The sequence below is a fragment of the Diplodia corticola genome, assembly GCF_001883845.1.
Source record: "Diplodia corticola strain CBS 112549 chromosome Unknown scaffold40, whole genome shotgun sequence".
Lineage (NCBI taxonomy): Eukaryota > Fungi > Ascomycota > Dothideomycetes > Botryosphaeriales > Botryosphaeriaceae > Diplodia > Diplodia corticola.
In genome coordinates, this window is record NW_017971519.1 from 170,623 (window position 1) to 192,382 (window position 21,760).

Here is a 21,760-nt window from a genome sequence, read left to right on the forward strand (position 1 = left end):
AGAAGCAACCGAAAGGAAAAATATAACGCCAGAGCGCCAACGCTAATGTGTGAGCAGATCCTTCTCCACCAACCTGTAACTTGTGCCTTCTCATATCTCCATTTCCCAGCGGACTTGAGAATAAAAGAGTGAAGATACAAACCATACTGCTTCTCATTTAATCCTTGTTCGCCCACGCAAATCCGCCCATTTGCTGACCCTTTGTCGAACCGAATAGCTCCGAGATGATGCATGAAACCAACTTACCCCATCGCTTACCATCCGTGCAAGAAGAGCTGCGACATACTCTCGCCGTGGTGATTCCTGCGAATGGCTTCGGCAAGCAGACTCTCAACCGGGATGATGGTGAGTTTGCTGCAGCGAGCCTTCTTGTCTTCAGGAATAGGGAACGAGTTGGTGACCACGATACGCTCAATGCACTCGCACTCCTCCATCTCTTCGAGGCAATCACCGCCAAAGAGGCCATGTGTTGCCATGCAGTACACCTTGGTGGCACCACCACGCTTCACCACGGTCTCTGCAGCTGCGATCCACGATCCAGACTTGTCGATCATGTCGTCGACAATGCAAACCGGACGATCCCGCACGTTGCCAACAAGCGTGACCGTCGTCTCGAGCTCGGGATTCTTGAGGTCTTCTTCTTCAGCTTCAGACGTGTCACCGGCATCGTGGGTGCCACCCATAGGCTGTGCAAGCTCAGGCTCCTCGACAGAACAGGTTGACATCATCGAGTTGAGCATGTGCTCCGGAGGCTCGTCATCATCCGAGTTGCTGCTCCGCGGAGGCCTGTTCTTGAAAGAAACAGCCGACAGGGCAGGGGAAGGATGATCATCGTCCACAATATGGCCGTGGACTAGACGGCCATGGATGACGTCCCGAGCGCGCTGTGCGAATTAGCGTAGTTCGGAATGTTGTGCATTGAGCTGTCAACACTTACCTCGTCAGTGTACTCGTCGGCGGTAGGGTCGGCGGGAGAGTGAGAAGCGCTCGGGGCTGTGACTGTCCGCATGAGCCGTTTCCTAGGAGAGTCCTGGCCATCTTCAGAAATGAAGGACTCGGCCCTAGTCGACTTGACCAGCGGACTCGAGGGCACGGCATTGACCGCATTGCCATTGAGTCTGCGAGCGGCAGAGGTCGCCCTGCCGCGACCCCTCACCGGCCCATCTTTCTTCTCATCGGCTTCGTCTTCAGCGTCTTCAGCAGCGTCCTCGGCAGCGTCCTCATTGGACGTGACTTTGACAGTCTCGGCCGGGGCAATGCCAGCCTCTGCGTCGAACTCTTCCTCAATCAGGCCGTCCGTCTCGTAGGTCCCGTCCAAGCCAAGCCTTTCAAATATGGCGCTGCCCTGCAAGCTCAGGCCCTCTCCACGACCAGGCCGTCGCCTATCGGTGGTGACGATACCGAAGCTGAGCTTCAATGCATCGGCCAAGCTGGTGACACGCTTGGTGCCGCCAGGGTTCTTGGACACGACGACGGTATCCCTCCAATTGGGCACATTGTTGCGGATCCAGCGGGCGAGCAGCGGCTCGGCAACGAGGTTGTCGACAGGGCACTTGAAAAAGCCCTGCATCTGAGAGGCGTGAAGGTCAATGGTGATGACGTGGTTGACGCCTGCGACGTGCAGGAGGTTTGCGATCATGCGAGCGGTGATGGCACCACGGTGCGACTTCTTCTTACTCTGGCGCGAGTAGGGAAAGTAGGGCATGACGGCTGCAGGGCGGGTTAGCGCAGTCGCGCATTGCAGTCGCGCAGGGCGCTGGTTACCACATACCCGTGATGGACTTCGAAGAGCCACCTTTGCAAGCCGAGATCATGATGAGCAGCTCCATGACATTGTCGTTGATCCTGAGTCGGTGTTAGCCCGGCACCAATCTCGTGAGGCAGGGGGACAAGACATACTTGGAGCTGCCGCTCTGGACAATGAAGACATCTTGGTCACGGACAGACGACTCTTGTGACTGGTAAGCTCAAGCGCGGGGCAGACGGCAGCTTTCATACTGACGGATCTGCACGCTGGTCTCTCCGTTGCTGAACTTGCGCAGCTCGGCCTTGCCTGGACGCTGGCCCAACCGGTCGCAGATGCCCTCGACCAGAGCCGGGTGTGATAGGCCCGAGAAGATCTGTGTCTGGCGCATGGTCACGAAGCGTGCGCTCAGAGGTGTGGGTGGGTGGGGGAGTGAGTGAAGGAAGAGAAGGGAGTGAGGTTGGAGGCACAGGGCGGAAGAAAATGCGTGCACGCGCCTTGCGGGGAGATGAATTTTTGGAAGCCACCGCCGGCCAAGACTTTTGATGCACAACAACCCCACCGCACATGATTCCGTCTGCTTCCCGAACACCGCCCTGAGCCGGCGCACGCTGCTAGCTCGCGCCTGTGCCAATCACAAGCACTGCAGCGCCTGCCATGTGCCTTCCATCTACGGGCCCCGCGTTTCTAGCAGCCAATGACACCACCCCCGCATATCGCCGCGGCATGCCGTCGATCCTACGTAGTGCTGAGAGCTGAGCTCAGCTTCAATGTCAAATAAAGTTACGATGTAACTACTAGCCTCAAGCCTCTGACCTCTTCCTCTTTGCTACAGCCCGTACCTGTGGCCCTCTCTCTCTCTCTCTCTCTCTCTCTCTCTTTCTTTCTAGGCCGCGCAGCATCTCGTCACCAACCCACCCAACACCACTCCCTCCCTCCCCGTCGTCCCGCCAGCACAACACACGGAGGAAGCCATCCATCCCATCCCCCCCAAAGTCTCCAATGGAGCAGCAGCGTCCACACCCCCAACGCGCCCTCTCCTCGCACCCCGTCGTGTCGCCCGACTACACGCTGCGGCCAGCGCGCGAATCCGACATCCCAGCCCTCAACGCCATCCACGCCCACTACGTCGCCCACACGGTCGCCACCTTCGCCACGACGCCTCTCAGCGACGCCGGCTTCCTCGCCGCGTTCGGCGCCGTCCGCGCCGCGGGGCTGCCCTACCTCGTCGCGGCCGACGCCTTCAACACGCCCATCGGCTACGCCAGCGCCGCGCCCTTCCGCGGCGCCGAGGCCGCCTACCGCCAGACGGTCGAGTTCGCCGTCTTCTGCCACCCGGACAGCACGGGCAAAGGGATCGGCTCGGCGCTGCTGCAGCGGCTGCTGGACGTGCTGAGGAGTCCGGAGGAGTGGGGCGAGGACTGGATCGGGGAGGCGTGGCGCGGCGACGAGGGCAGGGTGAGGCAGGTGATTGGGTGCATGGCGCTGGATGAGACGGGGAGGAGGGGCGGGTGGGGGCTGAAGGAGTACTATGAGGGGTTTGGCTTCGAGCACGCGGGGACGCTCAAGGAGGTGGGGCGGAAGTTTGGGAGGTGGATCGATACGGTGTATGTCCAGCTCTCTTTGTGAATGTGGGAGTGGGGAAATACAGAGAGAGAGATTTCGCCGCTGTCGGGCCTGTCTGCCTTGATCATGCAAGCAAGCCGCCGGTACGCCAGCTTCTCCTCTTTTCTCCGCAAGAGATCGAAACTCCCGAAGGCAGCAAAACACAAGCACTCCACCGTCTTCATCGTCCCAAGCGAGGCCGTTCCTGTGCGCCGGTACGGAAAGGCAGTGCGGCTATAAAGGAAAACATGCGGTAGTAGCCCATCTGTTCCCGCCAGCCTGCTGGGGAAATAAACAGGCGGGCCTCCAGATACAGAATGGCGTGGGTGGTGGGATGCTTCTCATCCACGCGTGGTCTCCCTCGTCGCGGCCCGCCTGCCGAGTTGAAATGGGTCGATGGCTAAAGGCGCCAGGGTCTACGGTGTTCTGCGAATGGAGACGGTAGTGTCTTTATCAAAGACGAGACGGAACTCGAAGGTGAACGGATCTTTGGACGGCATGGTGACGTCGGGTTCGGATGGTGTATTTGGATACATGACATCTTTGATGATATTCAGACATGGAGCGTGGATGACTGGGTTAGTACGTGGGAGTATACGATTCAGTGTGATGCACTGCGAAGTCAACAAACGGTTTCGTCGAAATGCGAATAGTTTTTTGCCTGGGACTTCTAAGAACAACCTGACTACAGCTCGACAGCAGGAGGAGAATTGCAAACTGATTTGAAGACATGCTTTCTCAGCTGTCCTGCTTAGGTGCAACTTGACCCAATTAGAAAAATCGCATACCACCTTGCTAAATGTCGCGAAGTTGGTCTGCTTGTCGTTACGGTAGTCGGTTCGACGAATGCTGCCATCCGGGCGGTTTCAATGTCGTGTCATGCCGCACATGTTCATTTTGATAGCCATTTCATATGACCCACCTCGTGCAGTTTTATCGTGCCGCAGTGTTGAGCGGATCGACCGCGCAACGATTCAAGCACTCGTATCCATCCAATCAATGCAATCCGTGATCAACTTTGGTGATGCGTGCTGACCTTCAAACTCGTACTGCTCGAACATGTCCCAGTAGTAAAAGTCTTCCTCGAGGAAGAGCTCTTTGGCAGATAATTCCTCGACTACCGTCTCGATCCTGCCTGTAGCAATCAGCTTTGGGCGGCGGACAAACGCCCTGATCCTACCCTGGACGCCGTCTACGGGCAAGTAGCCAAACGCAACAACCCGAAGGGCTGGGTTAGCTGAAGCCGATCTGCGGAACATTTCATAAGCAACGTTGGGCAACCACGGGTTGCCTTCGTAGAAATCAACCAGAGTATCATAGGATGCTTCGGCGTTCTGTCTGTTTTTGTGTGGACGTATATTGCAGAGGAGGCGGAGGCGGGGCGCTATGGACACCGCGTTCTGATTGAACTGTCAATGTTGGTGTTGTACCTGACTGTGGGATGGCAGAAGACTTACTAGGAAAGCCTGCATTTCCAATTCGCCACCATTGGGCTCGCTATGATGTGTCTCCAATGTAGGTAGGCTGATCCAAAGCTCTTCCAGCCCAGGGTGGCTAGCAACGAGGTTGGTCAGGACCCTATACATGTCTTCGCCAAGTGCGGAAAAGCTTCTTCCCAAGGATAGAGTCACTCTTGAGCGACCTCTACCGCATACCTCCAGGCACAGCGTTCGAAGCGTCCCCGATCGTAGTGTAAGCTCCTGACACATTTTGATAAATCCCTTCCTTGTAGAATACGAAGCCCCGGCTTTTGGACCTGACGTGTGCAAGACGCCCACTCCTGCTAGCACAAGGCGTCGCAGGTTGCGGAACTTTTGAAAGTTGTAGATCTCTGTATCGTCAAAATATCCACCTTCGATGACAATGTCTCTGACCTTGGTATCTGGATAAAGGTTCGCGATCATAGAGAGGAAGATGCCGGGCCTCCGCATGCACTCGCGGAGGGTCAAGGATTGAAGGTCAGAGAAGTCAACAATCTCTTCGAGGAGGCGACAGAATACAACAGAGCTGTTTCTTTTCCAAGGGCAGCCTGTTAGAGTCAAAGTCTTCAGCCGAAACCTAATGCCGAGGAGGGCCAACATATTTGCAGTCAGTACGAACGAATCGGGTCTGCCTGGAGCTGTGTGATGCACGCAACAACCGCCGGACAAATGCTTGAGGTTGCAAGCGCCTGCAAGCATCGCGCCAGCTGCCTTCGCCATGGACACGTGAGAGTTGCACTGGACACATATCGCGATGGACGTGAGCATCGGCAGGTAGGGCAAAGTCCGGTCTGGTGATGGCATGGTGGACAAAGCGCGTGGTGGCCAGCGCAGGTCCAAAGTTACCAGGTTACGCTGAGTCTGGAACATGTAGTCGACGAAAGAAGTAGGGTGCTCGGGGGTAGCTTGGCAGATGAATCGAACACTCCGTAGCTGGTGGTTAGGGATGTGCCGGAAAAGGTGCGCCCAGTTATTGTAGAAGTGCTGGCCCCGTGGGAAAGGACGGATGATGGTTATGTCACGGATCTCTGTCGAAGCCGGGTTAGATGGGCTGGTGAGGTCGCAGAGATCTTGCGGGGACCACTTGGTTTCAGTGATGTAGATGTGCTCGTAGAGAAGCGGTAAGGTGAGGAGGCGGAGGTCCTTGCAGGTGAGAGCCAAGTTCGCTATATCTCGTTTGCGCGCGATCTAAACATGTGTGGTCAGTGTGCGGATGAGGTGGGCATGGCGGGGCGCGGTTGCTTGAGCCAGTGCGCGACTCACAAAGTTGATGATCCTCAAAGCGATTTCATTGGGGACGCCGCCAAAGGCATGCGCCGGCGGGCTGTTGAGCGACGGGCGGAAAGGCGCGAGAGCGGACATGTCGCCGACGGTGGACGGGGCATGGAGGATGTTGTCAGTTGAGATATAAATGAAGCATGGATGGGAGTGCGCGACGCGTCGCGCAGATGACCCAACAAGGCAGCCCTGGATACGGCAGGAGCGATGGGCTCGTGGGTGACGCGGTGCGCGTCAGACCCAATAATCACCCACCACCAAACACTGGGCAAACTCTTCGAACAATAAGTACACTGACTGAAGCGCATTGACCTGAAGCTGCTTTGAAGACAGAGAGCACTGCAGATGGGCTGTTCGGATCAGTGTTCGATCTCCTTTGGTCTGCTTGCTATATACTAGGCATAAGAATATCCAGGCAGCAACATGGTGTAGCTAGGCAGCACTACCAGGCACGCGAAGACTTAAGGAACCGAAGCACCCTACAACGGACTCGAGCGCACAGCTCTCGTCATTTATCGCGAGTGTTTGCTGACATGCGTCTTGGGTGAGGCGGAAGTAGAGCTGTCGCTCCCAAAGACGGCAGCCAATGGATCATGGGCAACGAGAAACGCGGTGAACAGCGACTGAGACGCGGGAGAGACAAGGAATCCGGGAGAGACGGCAGGAGAGGAGCAAAAGGGGAATGCCGGGAGCCACAGTTTACACATTGCCAAGGGAAGCGCGACAGAGATTTAATAAGAGAAACTGCAGTGCGGAACCGTGTTCGTGGTTGGGCAAGCAGGACAAAGCCAGGGCCGCGGCTGCCTGGTGCGGCTGCGACGAAGGCGACGCACCCCATGGGGCAGGCTGCACACGGGCGCGCCGGGGAGAGAGCACAGAGAGGGCGCTCGCGAGCGATGGCGTCTGTCTGGTTGTGGGCGTGAGGCTGGCACCTGGCGCCAGCGGACATGGGAGCGATTGACGTGTTGCTTGGCCCTTAGCTAAGTAGGTTTGCCCCACCAAACCCGAGCGAGTCGGGGCTTATCGAATCGAAATTTCTAGTCGGCCCTAGAACGCCGTCGCAGTTTTCAGCCTCGTGCAGCCACATCAACTTCTCTGCTTTCGCCCCGGCTCCCTGCCACGCGTATAAACTCCCTCCGCGACGCGGTCCCTCCTTTCGAAAAGTTTGTCGCGCCGCCGTAGCACCCGCACCTCCACGCTCACCCGTCCAAACTCCCGAGTGACGCAACACCATGTCTGTCGTCGGTATTGATCTGGGGACGGCCAACACGGTTATTGCCGTCGCGCGCAACCGTGGAGTCGACGTCGTACGTCTGCAACACCCCCAGCGCCCCGCTCTCTGTGCTAACTGCTGCCGTGCAGGTCACCAACGAAGTCTCCAACCGCTCGACGCCGTAAGTCGCCCGCCGCTGCCCCTCCCCCGCCAGTCGCGACCGAACACACACACTGACCGCGCGCAGGACCCTCGTCGGCTTCGGCCCCAAGAGCAGATACCTCGGCGAGGCCGCCAAGACGCAGGAGATCTCCAACCTCAAGAACACTGTTGGCTGCCTGCCGCGTCTCGCTGGCCGTAGCCTGAAGGATCCCGATGTCGTTATCGAGCAGGAGTTCATCTCCGCCCCGCTTGTCGACATCAATGGCCAGGTCGGCGCCGAGGTCACCTACCTGGGCAAGAAGGAGCAGTTCACTGCCACCCAGATGATTGCCATGTACCTCACCAAGATCAAGCAGACCGCTTCTGCCGAGCTCAAGCTGCCCGTTTCCGACGTTGTCATCAGCTGTCCTGCCTGGTTCACTGATGCCCAGCGCCGTAACATCATCGACGCCGCCGACATCGCCGGCCTCAAGACCCTCCGTCTCATGAACGACACCACTGCCACCGCTCTGGGCTACGGTATCACCAAGCTGGACCTGCCCGCCCCCGAGGAGAAGCCGAGGCGCGTCGTCTTTGTCGACATCGGCCACAGCAACTACACTTGCTCCGTCGTCGAGTTCAAGAAGGGCGAGCTGGCCGTCAAGTCGACCGCTTACGACCGCCACTTTGGTGGTCGCAACTTCGACAAGGCCGTTGTCGACCACTTCGTCACCGAGTTCAAGGAGAAGTTCAAGATCGACATCAACGAGAACCCCAAGGCCAGGGTCCGTCTGACCGCTGCCTGCGAGAAGCTCAAGAAGGTTCTGTCCGCCAACGCCGGTGCCCCCATCAGCGTCGAGTCCATCATGAACGACGTCGATGTCCGCGGTTTCCTCAAGCGTGAGGAGCTGGAGGAGCTCATGAAGCCGCTCCTTGAGCGCGCCACCAAGCCGCTCGAGCAGGCTCTCGCCGAGGCCAAGCTCAAGCCCGAAGACATTGACTCGATTGAGCTCGTCGGTGGCTGCACCCGTGTCCCTGCCCTCAAGGCCGCGATCCAAGACTTCTTCGGCAAGCAGCTCAACTTCACTCAGAACGCCGACGAGGCCATTGCTCGCGGTTGCGCCTTCAGCTGCGCCATCCTTTCTCCCGTCTTCCGTGTCCGCGACTTCTCCGTCCACGACATCGTCAACTACCCCATTGAGTTCACCTGGGAGAAGTCGCCCGACATCCCCGATGAGGACACCAACCTGACTGTCTTCAACAGGGGCAACACCATGCCCTCTACCAAGATCCTCACCTTCTACAGGAAGCAGCCCTTCGACCTGGAGGCCAGATACGCCAAGCCTGACGGCCTTCCCGGCAAGACCAACCCGTGGATTGGTCGCTTCTCTGTCAAGGGTGTCAAGGCGGATGCCAAGGATGACTTTATGATTTGCAAGCTGAAGGCTCGCCTGAACCTTCACGGTATCCTTAACCTGGAGCAGGGCTACTACGTCGAGGATAAGGAGGTGGAGGAGCCCATTCCTGAGGAGAAGAAGGAGGGTGATGTATGTGAACATTCCGATTTCGTTGGCGTTGGCTCTCCAAGTGAAGCGCCGGAGATGAGGGGCTCGGTCCGCTTGAACGAATCCCCCATCTCTCGCGACGCTAAGAGAACTAAACACTCGCCTTTCCCGCATCCTTCTTCCCCTCCATTCGCTCTTCCCGCCGATGACAAAGAAGCCTCTGAACTGACTAGTGCACAGGCCATGGACGTTGACGCCAACGGCAGCGCGGACAAGCCCAAGACTCGCAAGGTCAAGAAGCAGGTCCGCATGGGCGACCTTCCTCTCTCTTCCGGTACCGCATCGCTGGACCAGGCCTCCAAGGAGACGGCCGCTGAGCGCGAGGCCGCCATGATCATGGAGGACAAGCTCGTCGCCGACACGGAGCACATGAAGAACGAGCTCGAGGGCTTCATCTACGAGCTCCGTGGCAAGCTCGACGACGTGTACGCCGAGTTCGTCAGCGACGAGGAGAAGGAGAAGATCAAGGCCAAGCTCGAGGCTTCTGAGGTAAGTCTGATTGAGTGGTTTTTGGCATTTTCAGTAACTGACTTGGCCATAGGACTGGCTCTACGAGGATGGCGAGGACACCACCAAGGCTGTCTACGTCTCCAAGATTGAGGAGATTCGCGCCCTTGCCGGCCCTGTCATCCAGCGCTACAACGACAAGCTTATGGCCGAGCTTGAGGCCAAGCGGAAGGTCGAGGAAGAGGCGGCTGCGGCCAAGCGCGCTGAGATTGAGGCCCGTCAGAAGGCCGAGGCGGAAAAGAAGCAGGCTGCGGAGGCCCCCAAGGCTGAGTCCAAAGACGCTGAGATGACTGACGCGGACAAGCCGGCCGAGACGGAGGAGGCGAAATAGGAGGTGAAAAAGCAAAAGTCCGTCACAGGCGTCGGTTCGGTATGATGCACGAGAAAATGATGCATTACTGGGTCGTTGGGGGTTTGATGATTGATTCCTCTATTCCCTATGCTCTTTTTTTACTTTTCCAGTTTCTTGACACGACTGCGTAGGATCGATATTCGGATACGGCAAAGGGGCTTTATGATAGATCGATCTTATAGAGACAATGATGGGTAAAATTTCACGACTTTAAATATTGGTGCCATGTGATGTTGCATGTGCAATCTTTGAGTTGCATATTTGGATTATGAACTCTGCTGCGCATTCTGTTGGATTGCAGAAGGGTTTCAATACACATCTACTTCTCCATCAGCATGTACCATGGACTCGGAAACAAATCCTTATCTGACTGCTGCATTCAAGCAAGAACAAGCAGGACAGGAGAGGGGAGGGGAAAAAATATTTCTAAACGAACGAGAGATACCCACAGCACCGTCATCGTTTGACGTCACATTTCCCCACAGCCCCTCAGCAGATCCCCTGCCAACCAGCTCTCCATGCCCCTCCACGGTGGGTGACGAAAGAAATTGACCCCAACCCACCTACATGCGCAGCGGAATCCAGCTATCTGGATGCATCTGTAATATTTCAGTACTCGCATCTACATCCGGACATCTACTTCAGCTACTGATGAAGAAAAGGTCGTTTAATATTTAAACTTACATCTACGTTAGTATACTTGCTTCAACTGCCTACACGAAGGATCGCCGTACGTCAATTTTTCTTGTCACCCACTGTGCCTCCCCCTACTTCCCCCGAGCACCCTTCTGCCATCAGCCACTCTGTCCCCCTTTCCCAACATGCGTCAGAAGTCATCAGGTGTTTTCCCGCAGAATCCCCGACACACCCTCGACCCCCGATTCCGGCTTAGCGTGAGCCGCTCAACTTGCAAAAAAAAAAAAAAAAAGGAACTCCTCAACGCTCCCAGCATCCCCACCTTTCACGGGACAAAACGGCGAAGATATGCTGTGACCACGCGACATGATTTTGAACTGTATAAAAACGTACGGACATTGGATTCAGCTACCTATGAGATGAATGTAGGAAAGTTTGATTCTTTGGCGAGCCATTGCGGGGAGGGCATGCCGCTGAGCGTTATGGAAAGTGGTTTTGTGAGTTAAAGAAAACAAATTACGAGATCTAACGAAATCTCACATAACCATCAATGCATTCTCCGTTCGAACCCAAACCTGAAGACTAACTCGTGGCCCTCTGGATCTACATTGACATTCAGCTCATCGGTCAAAAGAAATGGTAGAGTAATGATGTACCTCGCAGAGCCCTCGCAGGTCTGACGGAACGCCAAGTGACATAGGCGATACTGATCGATACGATGCCCGCCACGAATGCGATTACCACTCCGACGATGTTGATTTCGTCGCCGACAGAGATGCCACGGCTGATGATTGCCATTTTCTGATGCTTGTAGATTTTCTGGAAGCCTGAGGACTGCGAGGTCAGATCGCGACTCTACAGATACGAGATGGCGAATAGGCCAATGAGCGGGGAAAGAACCTTGGCGAGCCTCAAGGAAAATCAAAACCTTTGGCCAAGTTTGTGCTGTAAATATAATGTTGCCTGCGAGTAGTTGCGTACATACTCAAGGACATCTGGTCGGGTTTTTATACTAACATTCGGCTGTGATTCTGCAGTCTGCCTTGTAAAGATGCGCCCAAATGGGCGACACAGCCCTGGAGATTGCGGACGTGTCGTGCGCCTGCTAGCATCTTGCCTCTCCCCATTCGCCCATCCTACAGGCCTCGTTTCCTGCAAGCATATTGCCTCTCCCCATTCGCCCATCCTACAGGCCTCGTTCCCTGCAAGCATCTTGCCTCTCCCCATTCGCCCATCCTACAGGCCTCGTTCCCTGCAAGCATCTTGCCTCTCCCCATTCGCCCATCGGCGTTACGCCCTCACACGGCCCACTGATCGCCGAGCCGCGCCATACTACAGACATCGTTCCCTGATCGCCTCCCTAGACGCTCCAATGGACAGACCAGCGATGGCTGCAGGCCTGCTCACCCAGACTGTCGGATGCAGCTGGATCGGCCCCCGATTCGCGGGTATGCGTGTGACGCCTCGCATTTGTTGATTGATCTCGTACACCTCGTCATAGGAGCAGCAGCCGGGCTGCACGAAGCGTAAGGCTGAACGCTGCAGCTGCATGCATGAGACGATCACTGCGGAGACCTGCCGCCTACGACCCGGGACTTCACCAGAGCGCCATCATAACCGGAAATTCGTGGCAATAGACGAAAATCGATTGTATTTGACGCATCTGACGAATGACACGAAGAGCGAAGGGGAGGCGACCCGGTAGGTGCTTTATACTCTGCTCCGATGATAAAACTATCTACGCGCATGAAGATGCTCATACTGCAACAAAATGCATCTGGTCACTATTACGGTTTCGGGCCTTCCAACGCAATAGAATCATGTATGTAGTTTCCAATCGTAAAGTTGCCTTGCTAACAACGCAAAGCCGAAGAACTTTTAAACCAGAAACTTGAATCAGATCCGAAAATTGGAGAACTGTTAAGAGCGAGTATCAAGACATACTGTTGCATACCAAGTCACTGGCGACTCTCGTGTAGTTTTGACAAGTGGTAACATGCTTGATATTAGAAGATGAAGACAATATGCCTTAAGTGATCCCAAAAACCTTCCAAAACACCACACTCCAAAAACCCAATGCCCATACTCCGAATCAAAGACTAACACCTTCCCGTTGATAATCCCAGATAACCCCGAAAAGTGCCAAAAACAAAAAACAAAAAGAAAAGTCAAACAAGAGAACATCTCCACATCACCCATATCAAATCCCCGAATCAATCTGATCCACCACAACCCCACTCTCAGACGTATACTCATCCCACCTCCTACACGTCTCCTCCATCACCATCGGCACCGAGCCCGGCAGCTCCTCCGCCCTCTCCAACAACTGGATGTTATACCCCATCCCCGCATGCCACGCGATGTGGCAGTGATACGTCCACGCGCCGGGGTTGTCCGCCTCGAACTGAATCACCAAGTGGCCCCCCCGCCGCGAGAGCATCGTGTCCCTGCGGGCGGGGTTAGCCGCGTTGCTCTCGTCGATGACTCCATCCCACACGCCGGGCCCTTCCGCCAGCACCTGGAAGGCGTGGCCGTGCAGGTGCATCGGGTGCGAGGACGGGTAGGCGTTGTTGATGACGATGCGGACGGTGCGGGCGCGGCCGGTGTCGTAGACGTTCCAGGCGTCCGGGAAGGAGGTGTTGCCCTGCGCGGCGGCGAGGAGGGAGGGTGCGTTGTAGTCGGCGCGTTGGGTGCGGTTGTTGAGGGTCCAGACGTGGTGGCCGGTGGCGTTGGTGGTGAGGTTGGCGGTGAAGGTGAGGGTGAGGTCGGGGGTGGGGATGAGGGGGTGCGGGAAGAAGGGGGTGGTGGTGTTGAGCGGGTCGTTGAGGCAGAGGAAGGGCTTTTGGTCGGCGGCGGCGGCGGCGGGGTTGATGGCGGTGGTGGGAGTTTCGATGGCGAGGGGACCGGCGGCGTTGTCGTCGTCGCTTTCGTAGGAGATGATGGCTAGGGCTTGGGTGTTTTCGGCCATGGAGCAGTTGAGGGCGATGGTGGAGCGCATCCAGTAGGTAGCGTTGGGGCTGGCGTCGGCCTTGACGAGGATGTCGGTGCGCTGGGCGGCGCCCAGGGTGATGTAGTCGGCGTCGTAGGGGACGACGGGGACCATGTCTTGGGCGATGACTTGCATCTGGTGGCCGTCGATGCTGAAGTGGACCAGCGCCGCCGCCCCCGTGTTCATCAGGCGCAGCCGGTGCGTCGCGCCCGGCGTGAAGCGGAACTGCGAGAGCCCGGCGTTGTTGACGCAGGTTGCGTTGACATCGGCCTGAGAGCAGTCGTAGTTGTTCTTGCCGTTGATCAGGTTGTTGCTTGCGCTGGGCGCGTACACGGAGAGGTTCTGGCTGGTCGAGGCCGCGTCGGCCACCATGTCCGTGTACTGGCGGTGGCTGTAATCATGGAGCATGACGGGCCCGACGTCGACGTCGTAGCCGACATGCTTCGGGCCGTAGATGATCATGGGGCCAAAGACGCCGGCCGTCCATTGAGCCGAGTAGTGCGAGTGCCACCATGAGGTGCCGTAGACGTCGGCGCGGAAACGGTAGGTAAAGGAAGCACCAGGCGCGATGGGACACTGAGTCACACCGGGAACACCGTCAAAGTACTGCGTGTCCTTTTGCGTGAGGCCGTGCCAGTGAATCGATGTTCCCTCTTCGGGACCGTCGATGTGGTTGTGCACCCGCACCTCAATCCAGTCTCCCCAGTTGGCCTCGATCGCAGGCCCCGGGAACTCGCCGTTGACAAAGATGCCGCTCTTGTTCACGCCATCCGGCGAGAGGGCTTGTCGTGAGAGAGTGAAGTGGTAGTGTCTCGTGACTCCTGTGTTTGGTGGTTGCGAATAAGGATCGTTGCTGAGACCTTCCCTTTCCCGGTCTCCCCATGGAACCCCGCATGGAAGCGGGTTGTTGGTGAGGAAGTCAGGGAATCTAGGCACATCCAAAGTACCCCATATGGACTGCCCGTTCGTGACAGTCTGAGGCAAAGCTTGAGTTAAGTTGCTGTACACAGCTGTCAATAATGACTTCAAAGTACCAGAACGGAGAATGAGCCCGAGATCGTACCTGGCTGAAGCGCCAACTGTAAGGACAGAGGCAATGAGACTCAAAAGAGAGCTACACTTGGACTTCATGATTGTTGGGAGAAAGAAAAGACAGTGTGTTGAAAGAATGGAGAGATGGTTGTGTGATGTCGAGTTCAATCTTGTCGGCAACACCTCATGGTATATATACAATCATGTCTCTGCAAACCATTCAGCATCCACCCAAGGTGACAACAACCACTTCTCACGACCGCAACACCATAATGCTACGTCCTCCAAGCCACATCCAGAAGTCTATCGAATCGTGAACCATACAGAATTGACAAATCTAGCCGTGTGGCTGAGCGGGACGAAAACGTCTAGGCAGTGAGCGGTATGGCGGCTCGACTAAAATAGCCATCCACGGACACCCCGGGAGGATCCATCCTCCGGTCCCTTCTCCATATTCAGCCCTGCCGGGCTATTCCACACCAATAATAATAATGGAGCGTAACATGGAGGGTGACAGCCGATCACACAGTCCCTGACCCATAGCAGTGCATACCTCCGCGGCGTTGCCGTATGTAACCAACGAGACGGTGAACCTATCCATGCAGTACCGCATTAATGGAGTAGCACCCCTCTGCTATACACGGCTGGCAACGGAATATTTCGTGGCATCTCGAGCGTTTTGGGTAAAGGAGACGGTGGATCTGAGCAATGTAGCCTTGACCGCTCCAGAAGCCGCCGAGGTTTGAGATGCGAAGGTGGGTGATTAGGAGGATGGGGAGTGCATCGACTTTGAGAAAAGGCATTTGCCGTTGTTCATCAAGTTGAGTTGTGGGCCCGGAATCGCCGGTCGATGCAAGGGGTGAAATGGGGTTGCACGTGAATAAAATAACGAGCTACTAACGCCGGAACAGGTAAGAAGTGGCCAGTGTTCTGGAGGAAGACTGTTCTAGAGCACTTTATTTCTTTCTAGTCTGGAAGGTGCAGTAGTATCGTGTCCCGATAGCTCGAAGACAGTCATTCGCAGGTATCGTTGGAGTAGCAACATTCCCAGCCAATAGACCCTCGATTGTTTTGGTAAAGACTGCTATATTTACCTTCAAATAGGTGGACATTAGTAGACGTTCAGAAGCTAAAGCGCATAGTACGCCCTATTTAATACCTATTGTGGCGGGCGCAGCTAACTTGCGAATGGATTGGACAGCGTGACATAGGCGGAGCCTGGGATTGCCCCGTCACACGATGCAAGCAGTAAGCCTATTGCCTATCCAGATACCGTGTCTATGTCTATGATGGATACTTTCTCCGACGAAATGGGGATCTTGGTGCGTTCCACCACACATGTCTGCAAGATATTAGATCCTTTAATAACACATAGAGAACGATACACTATTCCTACGTAGCTATGTACCTATAGTAAATATCCGGTCACACAATAGATCTAAGGATATATAGATATATGCAGAGATGGGATTTAAGTGGCATCGTACCTCCCCTCTCTCGTCACGTTTTCCGACTTCTCGTCACTCCGGCCAGGTTCCCATCTGCGTATATTTTCCGGTGTGGATGTGTAGGTACCACTTCTATCCACGCCCAATGCGGCTACAAAAGGGCTTGTAATTATTCTTCAATAAGCTTTATTCTATGGAACCCTTCTGTTTTTAAATCTCAAAGTCGCTGAGCAGCCCGCCTTTTTTTTTTCTCAGACCGTGCAAACGCCAAAGTCACCTCCGCTCCAGGGAAGAATAAAAAAAACACCAAGAAAGAATGAACCCGAACCAATTCCAAACGCCCACCGCTCTAACCAAAAGAAAACCATGCTCATCAAGCCTTCAACCCCTCCAACAGCGCCCCATCTCCCTTCTGCTCCACAGCCCTGAACACCCTCCCCTCCCCACCAACATCCACCCCCTCCTCCGCCCGATCATACGCCTCCTCCCTCCTATCCGTCAAGATCCTCAGCTCCTCCTCCCCCAACAACCCACCCCCACCACCAACATCCCACGCCACCCCATCCTCCCTCCTCAGCAACCTCTGCAGCTCCTCCAACTCCTCCCTGCCCTCCCTGTCCTCTCTCCCCCCACCACCCCCACCGCGCGTCAACCCCCCCTTCCTAATCACCAGCTTCTCCAGCCGCCTCTTCCCCTCGGCCGCGTCGAGCAGCTGCGTCTCGACCGTGTTGCGGGTGGCGAGGCGGTAGACGAGCACGTTGCGCGTCTGGCCGATGCGGTGGGCGCGGTCCTGGGCCTGCAGGTCCTGCTGGGGGTTCCAGTCGCTGTCGAAGAGGACGACGGTGTCGGCGGCGGCGAGGTTGATGCCCTGGCCGCCGGCGCGCGTCGAGAGGAGGAAGAGGTTGGCGGGCGGGGGGTCCTCTGCCTCGTCGTCGTCGTCGTCGTCGACGTCGGGCGGGCTGGGTTCACGGCGGGGTTTCTTGCTGGATGAGGTGGTGGTGCGGCGGGAGGGCTTGGGCTTGGGCTTGGGCTTGGAGCTCTTCGAGGTGGGGGTGTTGTTGTTGTTCTGTTTGCTGGAAGAGGCGGGGGCGGGGGCGGGGCTGGCCGCCGCGGTCGAGGGTTTGTTGAAGGCTTTGATCAGCTTCTGTCTTTCCTCCTGCTTGACGCTGCCGTCTATGCGGCACGTGCGCCAGCCGCGCAGCTCCTCGGCGTAGCTCTCGAGCAGGTCGAGCTGCGTCTTGAACTGGCTGAAGATGAGCACCTTGTGGCCCTCGTCGAATAGCCGGGGCAGCAGCGCGTCGAGCAGCAGCATCTTGCCCGACGTCGTGACGAGCGTCTCGTCCGGTTCGCCCTCCTCGCCCGTCGTCGGGTCGACAAAGGGGCTGAAGAAGTTGTACGGCGAGTCGCAGCACAGCCGGAGCTGCATGACCGGGTTCTGCAGCTTCTTTGCACCGATCTGCCGCTTGGCCATGGCCAACGTGGCGGCCCGCATGTCCTCCTCCTCAACTTCCGTGTCCGGGGTTGAGCGGGACTCGGGTGTGGCGTCCGAGTCCTCCGTGGCGGCCTCTAGTTCCCGGAAGTATTTCGTATCGCTGACCTCTTCGTATGTCTTGCGACCAGCGGCTGCGCGGCGACGGCTACGACCGCTACCTGCGGCGGAAGCGGGCGTGACTTCGCGGCTCGTCTTGGTGCTCTTGTTCGGTGTGGCCAAGTCGCTGTTGATGGCCTTGCGTTTGAGGCTAGTAGTGCTGCGGGAGCTTCGAGGTGTACCAGTGTTGCTACTCATCTGCTCGACTGCCTTGTCCTCCAAATACTGTCGGCTGGTCCCGTCAAGGATGGCCTGGTAGAGTTCACGTTGCAATGGAGTGAGTGGGGCGTAGAGAATATACTCGCGCTTCCGAGGCATCAACTTCTCGACATCAGCCTTGACCCTCCTGAGTAGGAATGGCTTCAAGATGGCGTGCAGGCTGGCCACAAGCTTCTGCTTGCGCTCCTCGGAGAAGATCTGTTCGTAGCCTTGGCGGTCTTTGAGCGCAGAGAAGTCAAACCAGGATTCGAATGATTCCAGCTTGTCGAAGATTGTGGGCATGAGGAAGTGAAGGAGAGACCAGAGTTCTTGGAGGTTGTTTTGCAACGGCGTACCGGTTATGAGCAGACGATTGGCCGATTGGTAAGACTGAAGCTCGCGGATAAGACGGCAGTTGAGGTTCTTGATGCGGTGTCCTTCGTCGATGATGATGAACTTCCATCCAAAGTTCGCAAGGAACTTACGGTCGTTCATGCAAATCTCGTAACTCGTAACAACGATCGGAAACTGAGGAGAGCCCGGGTTCTTCAACCTGGTCTGGCGGATCTGTTCGCGGTCCTGCTTACTGCCATGGTAGAGCACAACCGGAATCGTGGGCGCCCACTTCCGCACCTCCTCCACCCAGTTCATCGTCGTACTCAATGGTGCCGCGATCAAGAAAGGCCCATAGACGCCCTTCTCCCTGAGGAAAGCCAGAAATGCGATGGTCTGAATCGTCTTACCCAAACCCATCTCATCCGCCAAGATGCCGTTCAATCCGTTTTCATAAAGCGACGTTAGCCACTCCAGCCCCTCGAGCTGATACGACCTCATCGTACCACCCGTGACCAAACCCGGCTGCCGCGCCGAACGAAGGTTCTGGATGCCCACGTCCGCGGATTTGACATCCGCCTCGGCAGCCTCCTGCAACGCGTCCGACACGCTGGTCTTCCCAGCCTTGGCCTCGACATCCTCCTTCTTGAAGTAGCTAGAAATCTTATTCTCAGCACCCTTCTTATCCGCCGCCGCCGCCGCTGCCTTCTTCCCCCTCGCCTTCCCCCTCGTCGGCAGCTTCTTTTCCTGCACCTCGCCGACCCCGGCCCTCGTCCTCGTCGCCCTCCTCATGCCCTCCTCCGCAACCTTCTCGGCCTTCTCTTCCCTCTTCATCTCCCGCTTCGCCGCCTTCTCGTCTCTCGCGCTCTCCTGCTGTTCTTGCTGCTGCATCTGCGCCAGCATGATGGAGCTGTACAGCTTGCTCTGGCTGAGCAGGTATTCGAGCGCTTTGAACTTGGTGTCGACGGCATCCGGGCCGCCGTCGACGTCGCGCCGTCGTTCTCGTGCTAGTTTTTGTTCGCGCGCCGCGTCGCGTTTCTCGCGGGCGCGCTGCATCGCGTCTTCTTCGCGCTGCATCGTGGACGAGGGGACGGCGGGTTGCTCGGCGGCGGTGGCGACGTCGTCCATTGTGGCGGCGGATGGGATTGTTCGGCCGGTGGTAGGTGTGAGTGAGGCGATGGCGGCGATGGGAGGTGGTTTTGCTTTACGCGGGGTGGCAATGCCGGAGGTGAGGAAGAAAGCTCGCGTTCCCGGCCGTCTGCTTCGATGCGGGGCGAACCGCCGTGTGGGGAGTATGGCAAGTGTTTCAAGCGGGTGAGTTTTGGGTGAGCGGCGTTCTGGGGAAGTGAGGAGACAAAGTGCGCGAGGTGAGTGGCCAATGGCTTAATTACTATCTCTCTCCAGGCGCCAGACGCGTCGACGTCACGGATCGCGGGAAGACGCGACGCCAGAGATAAGCGAGCAGCGCCTTGGCGATCCAGCCCAGCATGGATCCACAAGCCGCATCGACTCCCTACCTAACGCTTCCTATTGGGAGGAAGCGGCTTCTAGCCCTTCTCCGATCCACCTCAGGTGGTGCTACGGTGCGGGTCGCTGCGTCTTGCGGCGCCATGCGCTACATATGCCGCCACCACCCAACCTGCGAAACGCTCAAAGCCTGGAGGGGGATCATGTAGAATTAACGCCGATTATGCCCTATACAGTCTTTACCTGCTTGAATGCCGAATAAGAAGAAGCCAGCCCCGCGCTCAACTCCGCCTCTCGTCTTCTATCTGCCTCTTCAGGTCCTCCAGCACCTCCTCCCGCGTCCGCAGATGCGACTCCAGGCCGTCGACCTGCTCGCGCACCGTCTGGATCTCGTCCTGCATGCCCTTCAGGCCGGCGCCCTCCTTGGCTGCGCCCTCGCCGAGCTCGAGGTCGCGCAGCTGGCGGCGCTTGTACTCGAGCAGCTGCTCGAGCTCGCGCTTGACCAGGGCGGGCTTGCTGTCCTCGCGCGTGTCGCGGCCCTTTGCCTTCATCGTCTGCTCGACGTTGGCCAGCTTGTCGTCGAGGTCGCGCAGCTGCTTCTTCAGCCGCACCTCCTCCCAGTCCTCGGTCGTCTTGGCGGAGCCGAAGTCGGTGCCCTTGGGCATGTAGCGGCCGCGGTCGCCGACGCCCAGCCGGCTGAGGTAGGCGTCGCCGAAGCGGGCCTTGCGGCCGGCCGTGGTGCTCTCGTCGCGGTCGACGGCCCAGCGGCTCTTGGCCGACGGGCTCTGCACGCGGTCGAGGTTGTACTCGATGTTGCCCTTCTCGAAGCTGGCGCGCAGGCTGGGCGGCACGAAGCGCGGGATGCGGAAGCCCTCGTGGCGCATGTTGAGGATGTGCAGGAAGGCGAGGCAGGCGTCCTTGCCGACGGCGTCGTGGCCGCGGGCGTTGACCAGGTTCCAGGCGCTGCGCACGTCGGTGTCGGGCACGTCGAGCGAGTCGTACAGCGGCTCCAGCGCGTCGAAGGTCACGTCGCCGCGGTGGTCCTTGTTGGCCGAGTAGATCTCCTCGTACTTCATCTTGTCGGCGGGCGACATGTACCAGTCGAAGCCGTCCTTCAGGCCGGGGGTGTCATCGTCGTCGTCGACGCGCTCGAACTCGGGCTGGCCGCCGGAGATTGCGCGCGTGGCCTGCACCAGGTGGGCTTTGGACTCGGGGACGAGCCAGTCGGGGAGGGTTTGTGGGACGTCGTTGTATTCCTGCGCGCGGCGATGGGTTAGCCCAGGCTCACAGCTCCCCCTCGCGTGGTTGGTGCCCGAAGCGGGCGGGACGGGGGAGACGTACGCCGTTGACGAGGTCGAAGATCAGGCGCATGGCGACGCAGAACTCCTCAAAGTCCAGGCGGCCATCGTTGTCGACGTCGGCCAGGTCCCAGATCTTCTCGAGCTGGTCGTCGCGCAGCTGGCTGTTCTTGAGCACGGAGGCGGCCTGCTGGCCGTCGAGGTGGGAGCCGCCCTGGGACAGGGAGGCGAAGATCTCCCAGTAGCGCTCGACCTCCCATTGTTCTATCCGCTTGGCTCCTGACATGGCTGGGGGTGGTGCGGTCCGCGGCGGGGGTGGGTGTGGGTGTGGACGTCGCGATTGCGGTGATGGCCGGTAGCTGGCAGCCCCCCGAGCTGCCCGATGAGATGCGCCAAGCGCTCCCCTCCGCCCCCGCCGCTCCGCCCGGAACTAGTTCCCGTCCACGCGCTCACCTCCGCCCCTGCTCCGCTCAACTCACTCTGCCACTGCATCTGCTGCTCTACGAACCGGCAGCATGCGTCCGACCATCCCCAGCAAGGCCAGAACAAGTCTCGTCGAGCCCCTGGACCAGCCCCGAGCGACCGACGCCCCACGTCACATGCGCCGAAAGCTACCAGGCACGAGGCTAGCTTGTGAAAGGCTCCGACGATAACCTGCGCCACTACCGTACAGCTGTCGCGGCGCCGATTGATTCAGAATGCCAGCAAACGCAGCTTCACCGGGGCTTCAGCTCTGCAAGCCTAAGCGAGCCTGCCTCATGCCGAGTGAAAAAGATGAACCGCGCCGCACTGCTGCAGACGGCGTTAACCCACACCTGGCCAAGCATCGACACGGCTACTTCTCCCCGGTCACTCGGCGACCTGCATCCACGCCGTGTTCCGACC

The 21,760-nt window shown here is 57.7% G+C and overlaps 7 protein-coding genes across 7 annotated transcripts; 2 read left to right on the plus strand and 5 right to left on the minus strand.

Moving 5' to 3' along the window:
* Positions 1-254: 254 nt before the first annotated feature.
* On the minus strand, positions 255-2,135 carry BKCO1_4000052 (ribose-phosphate pyrophosphokinase 1; the record flags this gene model as incomplete). Its single annotated transcript, XM_020275463.1, has 5 exons — positions 255-884; positions 938-1,710; positions 1,772-1,845; positions 1,900-1,951; positions 2,003-2,135. 5 exons carry the CDS (start codon positions 2,133-2,135, stop codon positions 255-257), a joined length of 1,662 nt encoding a protein of 553 aa, XP_020128481.1.
* Positions 2,136-2,746: 611 nt separating this feature from the next.
* On the plus strand, positions 2,747-3,373 carry BKCO1_4000053 (gcn5 family acetyltransferase; the record flags this gene model as incomplete). The annotated part of the gene is made up of 1 exon (XM_020275464.1): positions 2,747-3,373. One exon carries the CDS (start codon positions 2,747-2,749, stop codon positions 3,371-3,373), a length of 627 nt encoding a protein of 208 aa, XP_020128482.1.
* A 950-nt stretch (positions 3,374-4,323) lies between these two features.
* BKCO1_4000054 (uncharacterized protein) lies at positions 4,324-6,192 on the minus strand (the record flags this gene model as incomplete). Its single annotated transcript, XM_020275465.1, has 4 exons — positions 4,324-4,484; positions 4,530-4,749; positions 4,807-6,018; positions 6,094-6,192. The coding sequence occupies 4 exons, from the start codon at positions 6,190-6,192 to the stop codon at positions 4,324-4,326; spliced, it is 1,692 nt and encodes a 563-aa protein (XP_020128483.1).
* Positions 6,193-7,340: 1,148 nt separating this feature from the next.
* BKCO1_4000055 (hsp88-like protein) lies at positions 7,341-9,865 on the plus strand (the record flags this gene model as incomplete). Its single annotated transcript, XM_020275466.1, has 5 exons — positions 7,341-7,415; positions 7,471-7,502; positions 7,569-9,009; positions 9,208-9,516; positions 9,569-9,865. 5 exons carry the CDS (start codon positions 7,341-7,343, stop codon positions 9,863-9,865), a joined length of 2,154 nt encoding a protein of 717 aa, XP_020128484.1.
* A 2,857-nt stretch (positions 9,866-12,722) lies between these two features.
* Positions 12,723-14,642, minus strand: BKCO1_4000056 (laccase-1 precursor; the record flags this gene model as incomplete). Its single annotated transcript, XM_020275467.1, has 2 exons — positions 12,723-14,511; positions 14,575-14,642. The coding sequence occupies 2 exons, from the start codon at positions 14,640-14,642 to the stop codon at positions 12,723-12,725; spliced, it is 1,857 nt and encodes a 618-aa protein (XP_020128485.1).
* A 1,722-nt stretch (positions 14,643-16,364) lies between these two features.
* On the minus strand, positions 16,365-19,238 carry BKCO1_4000057 (swi snf chromatin remodeling complex component; the record flags this gene model as incomplete). Its single annotated transcript, XM_020275468.1, has 1 exon — positions 16,365-19,238. The coding sequence occupies one exon, from the start codon at positions 19,236-19,238 to the stop codon at positions 16,365-16,367; it is 2,874 nt and encodes a 957-aa protein (XP_020128460.1).
* A 620-nt stretch (positions 19,239-19,858) lies between these two features.
* Positions 19,859-21,161, minus strand: BKCO1_4000058 (cytoskeletal adaptor protein; the record flags this gene model as incomplete). The annotated part of the gene is made up of 2 exons (XM_020275469.1): positions 19,859-20,833; positions 20,919-21,161. 2 exons carry the CDS (start codon positions 21,159-21,161, stop codon positions 19,859-19,861), a joined length of 1,218 nt encoding a protein of 405 aa, XP_020128477.1.
* Between the last annotated feature and the right edge of the window lie 599 nt (positions 21,162-21,760).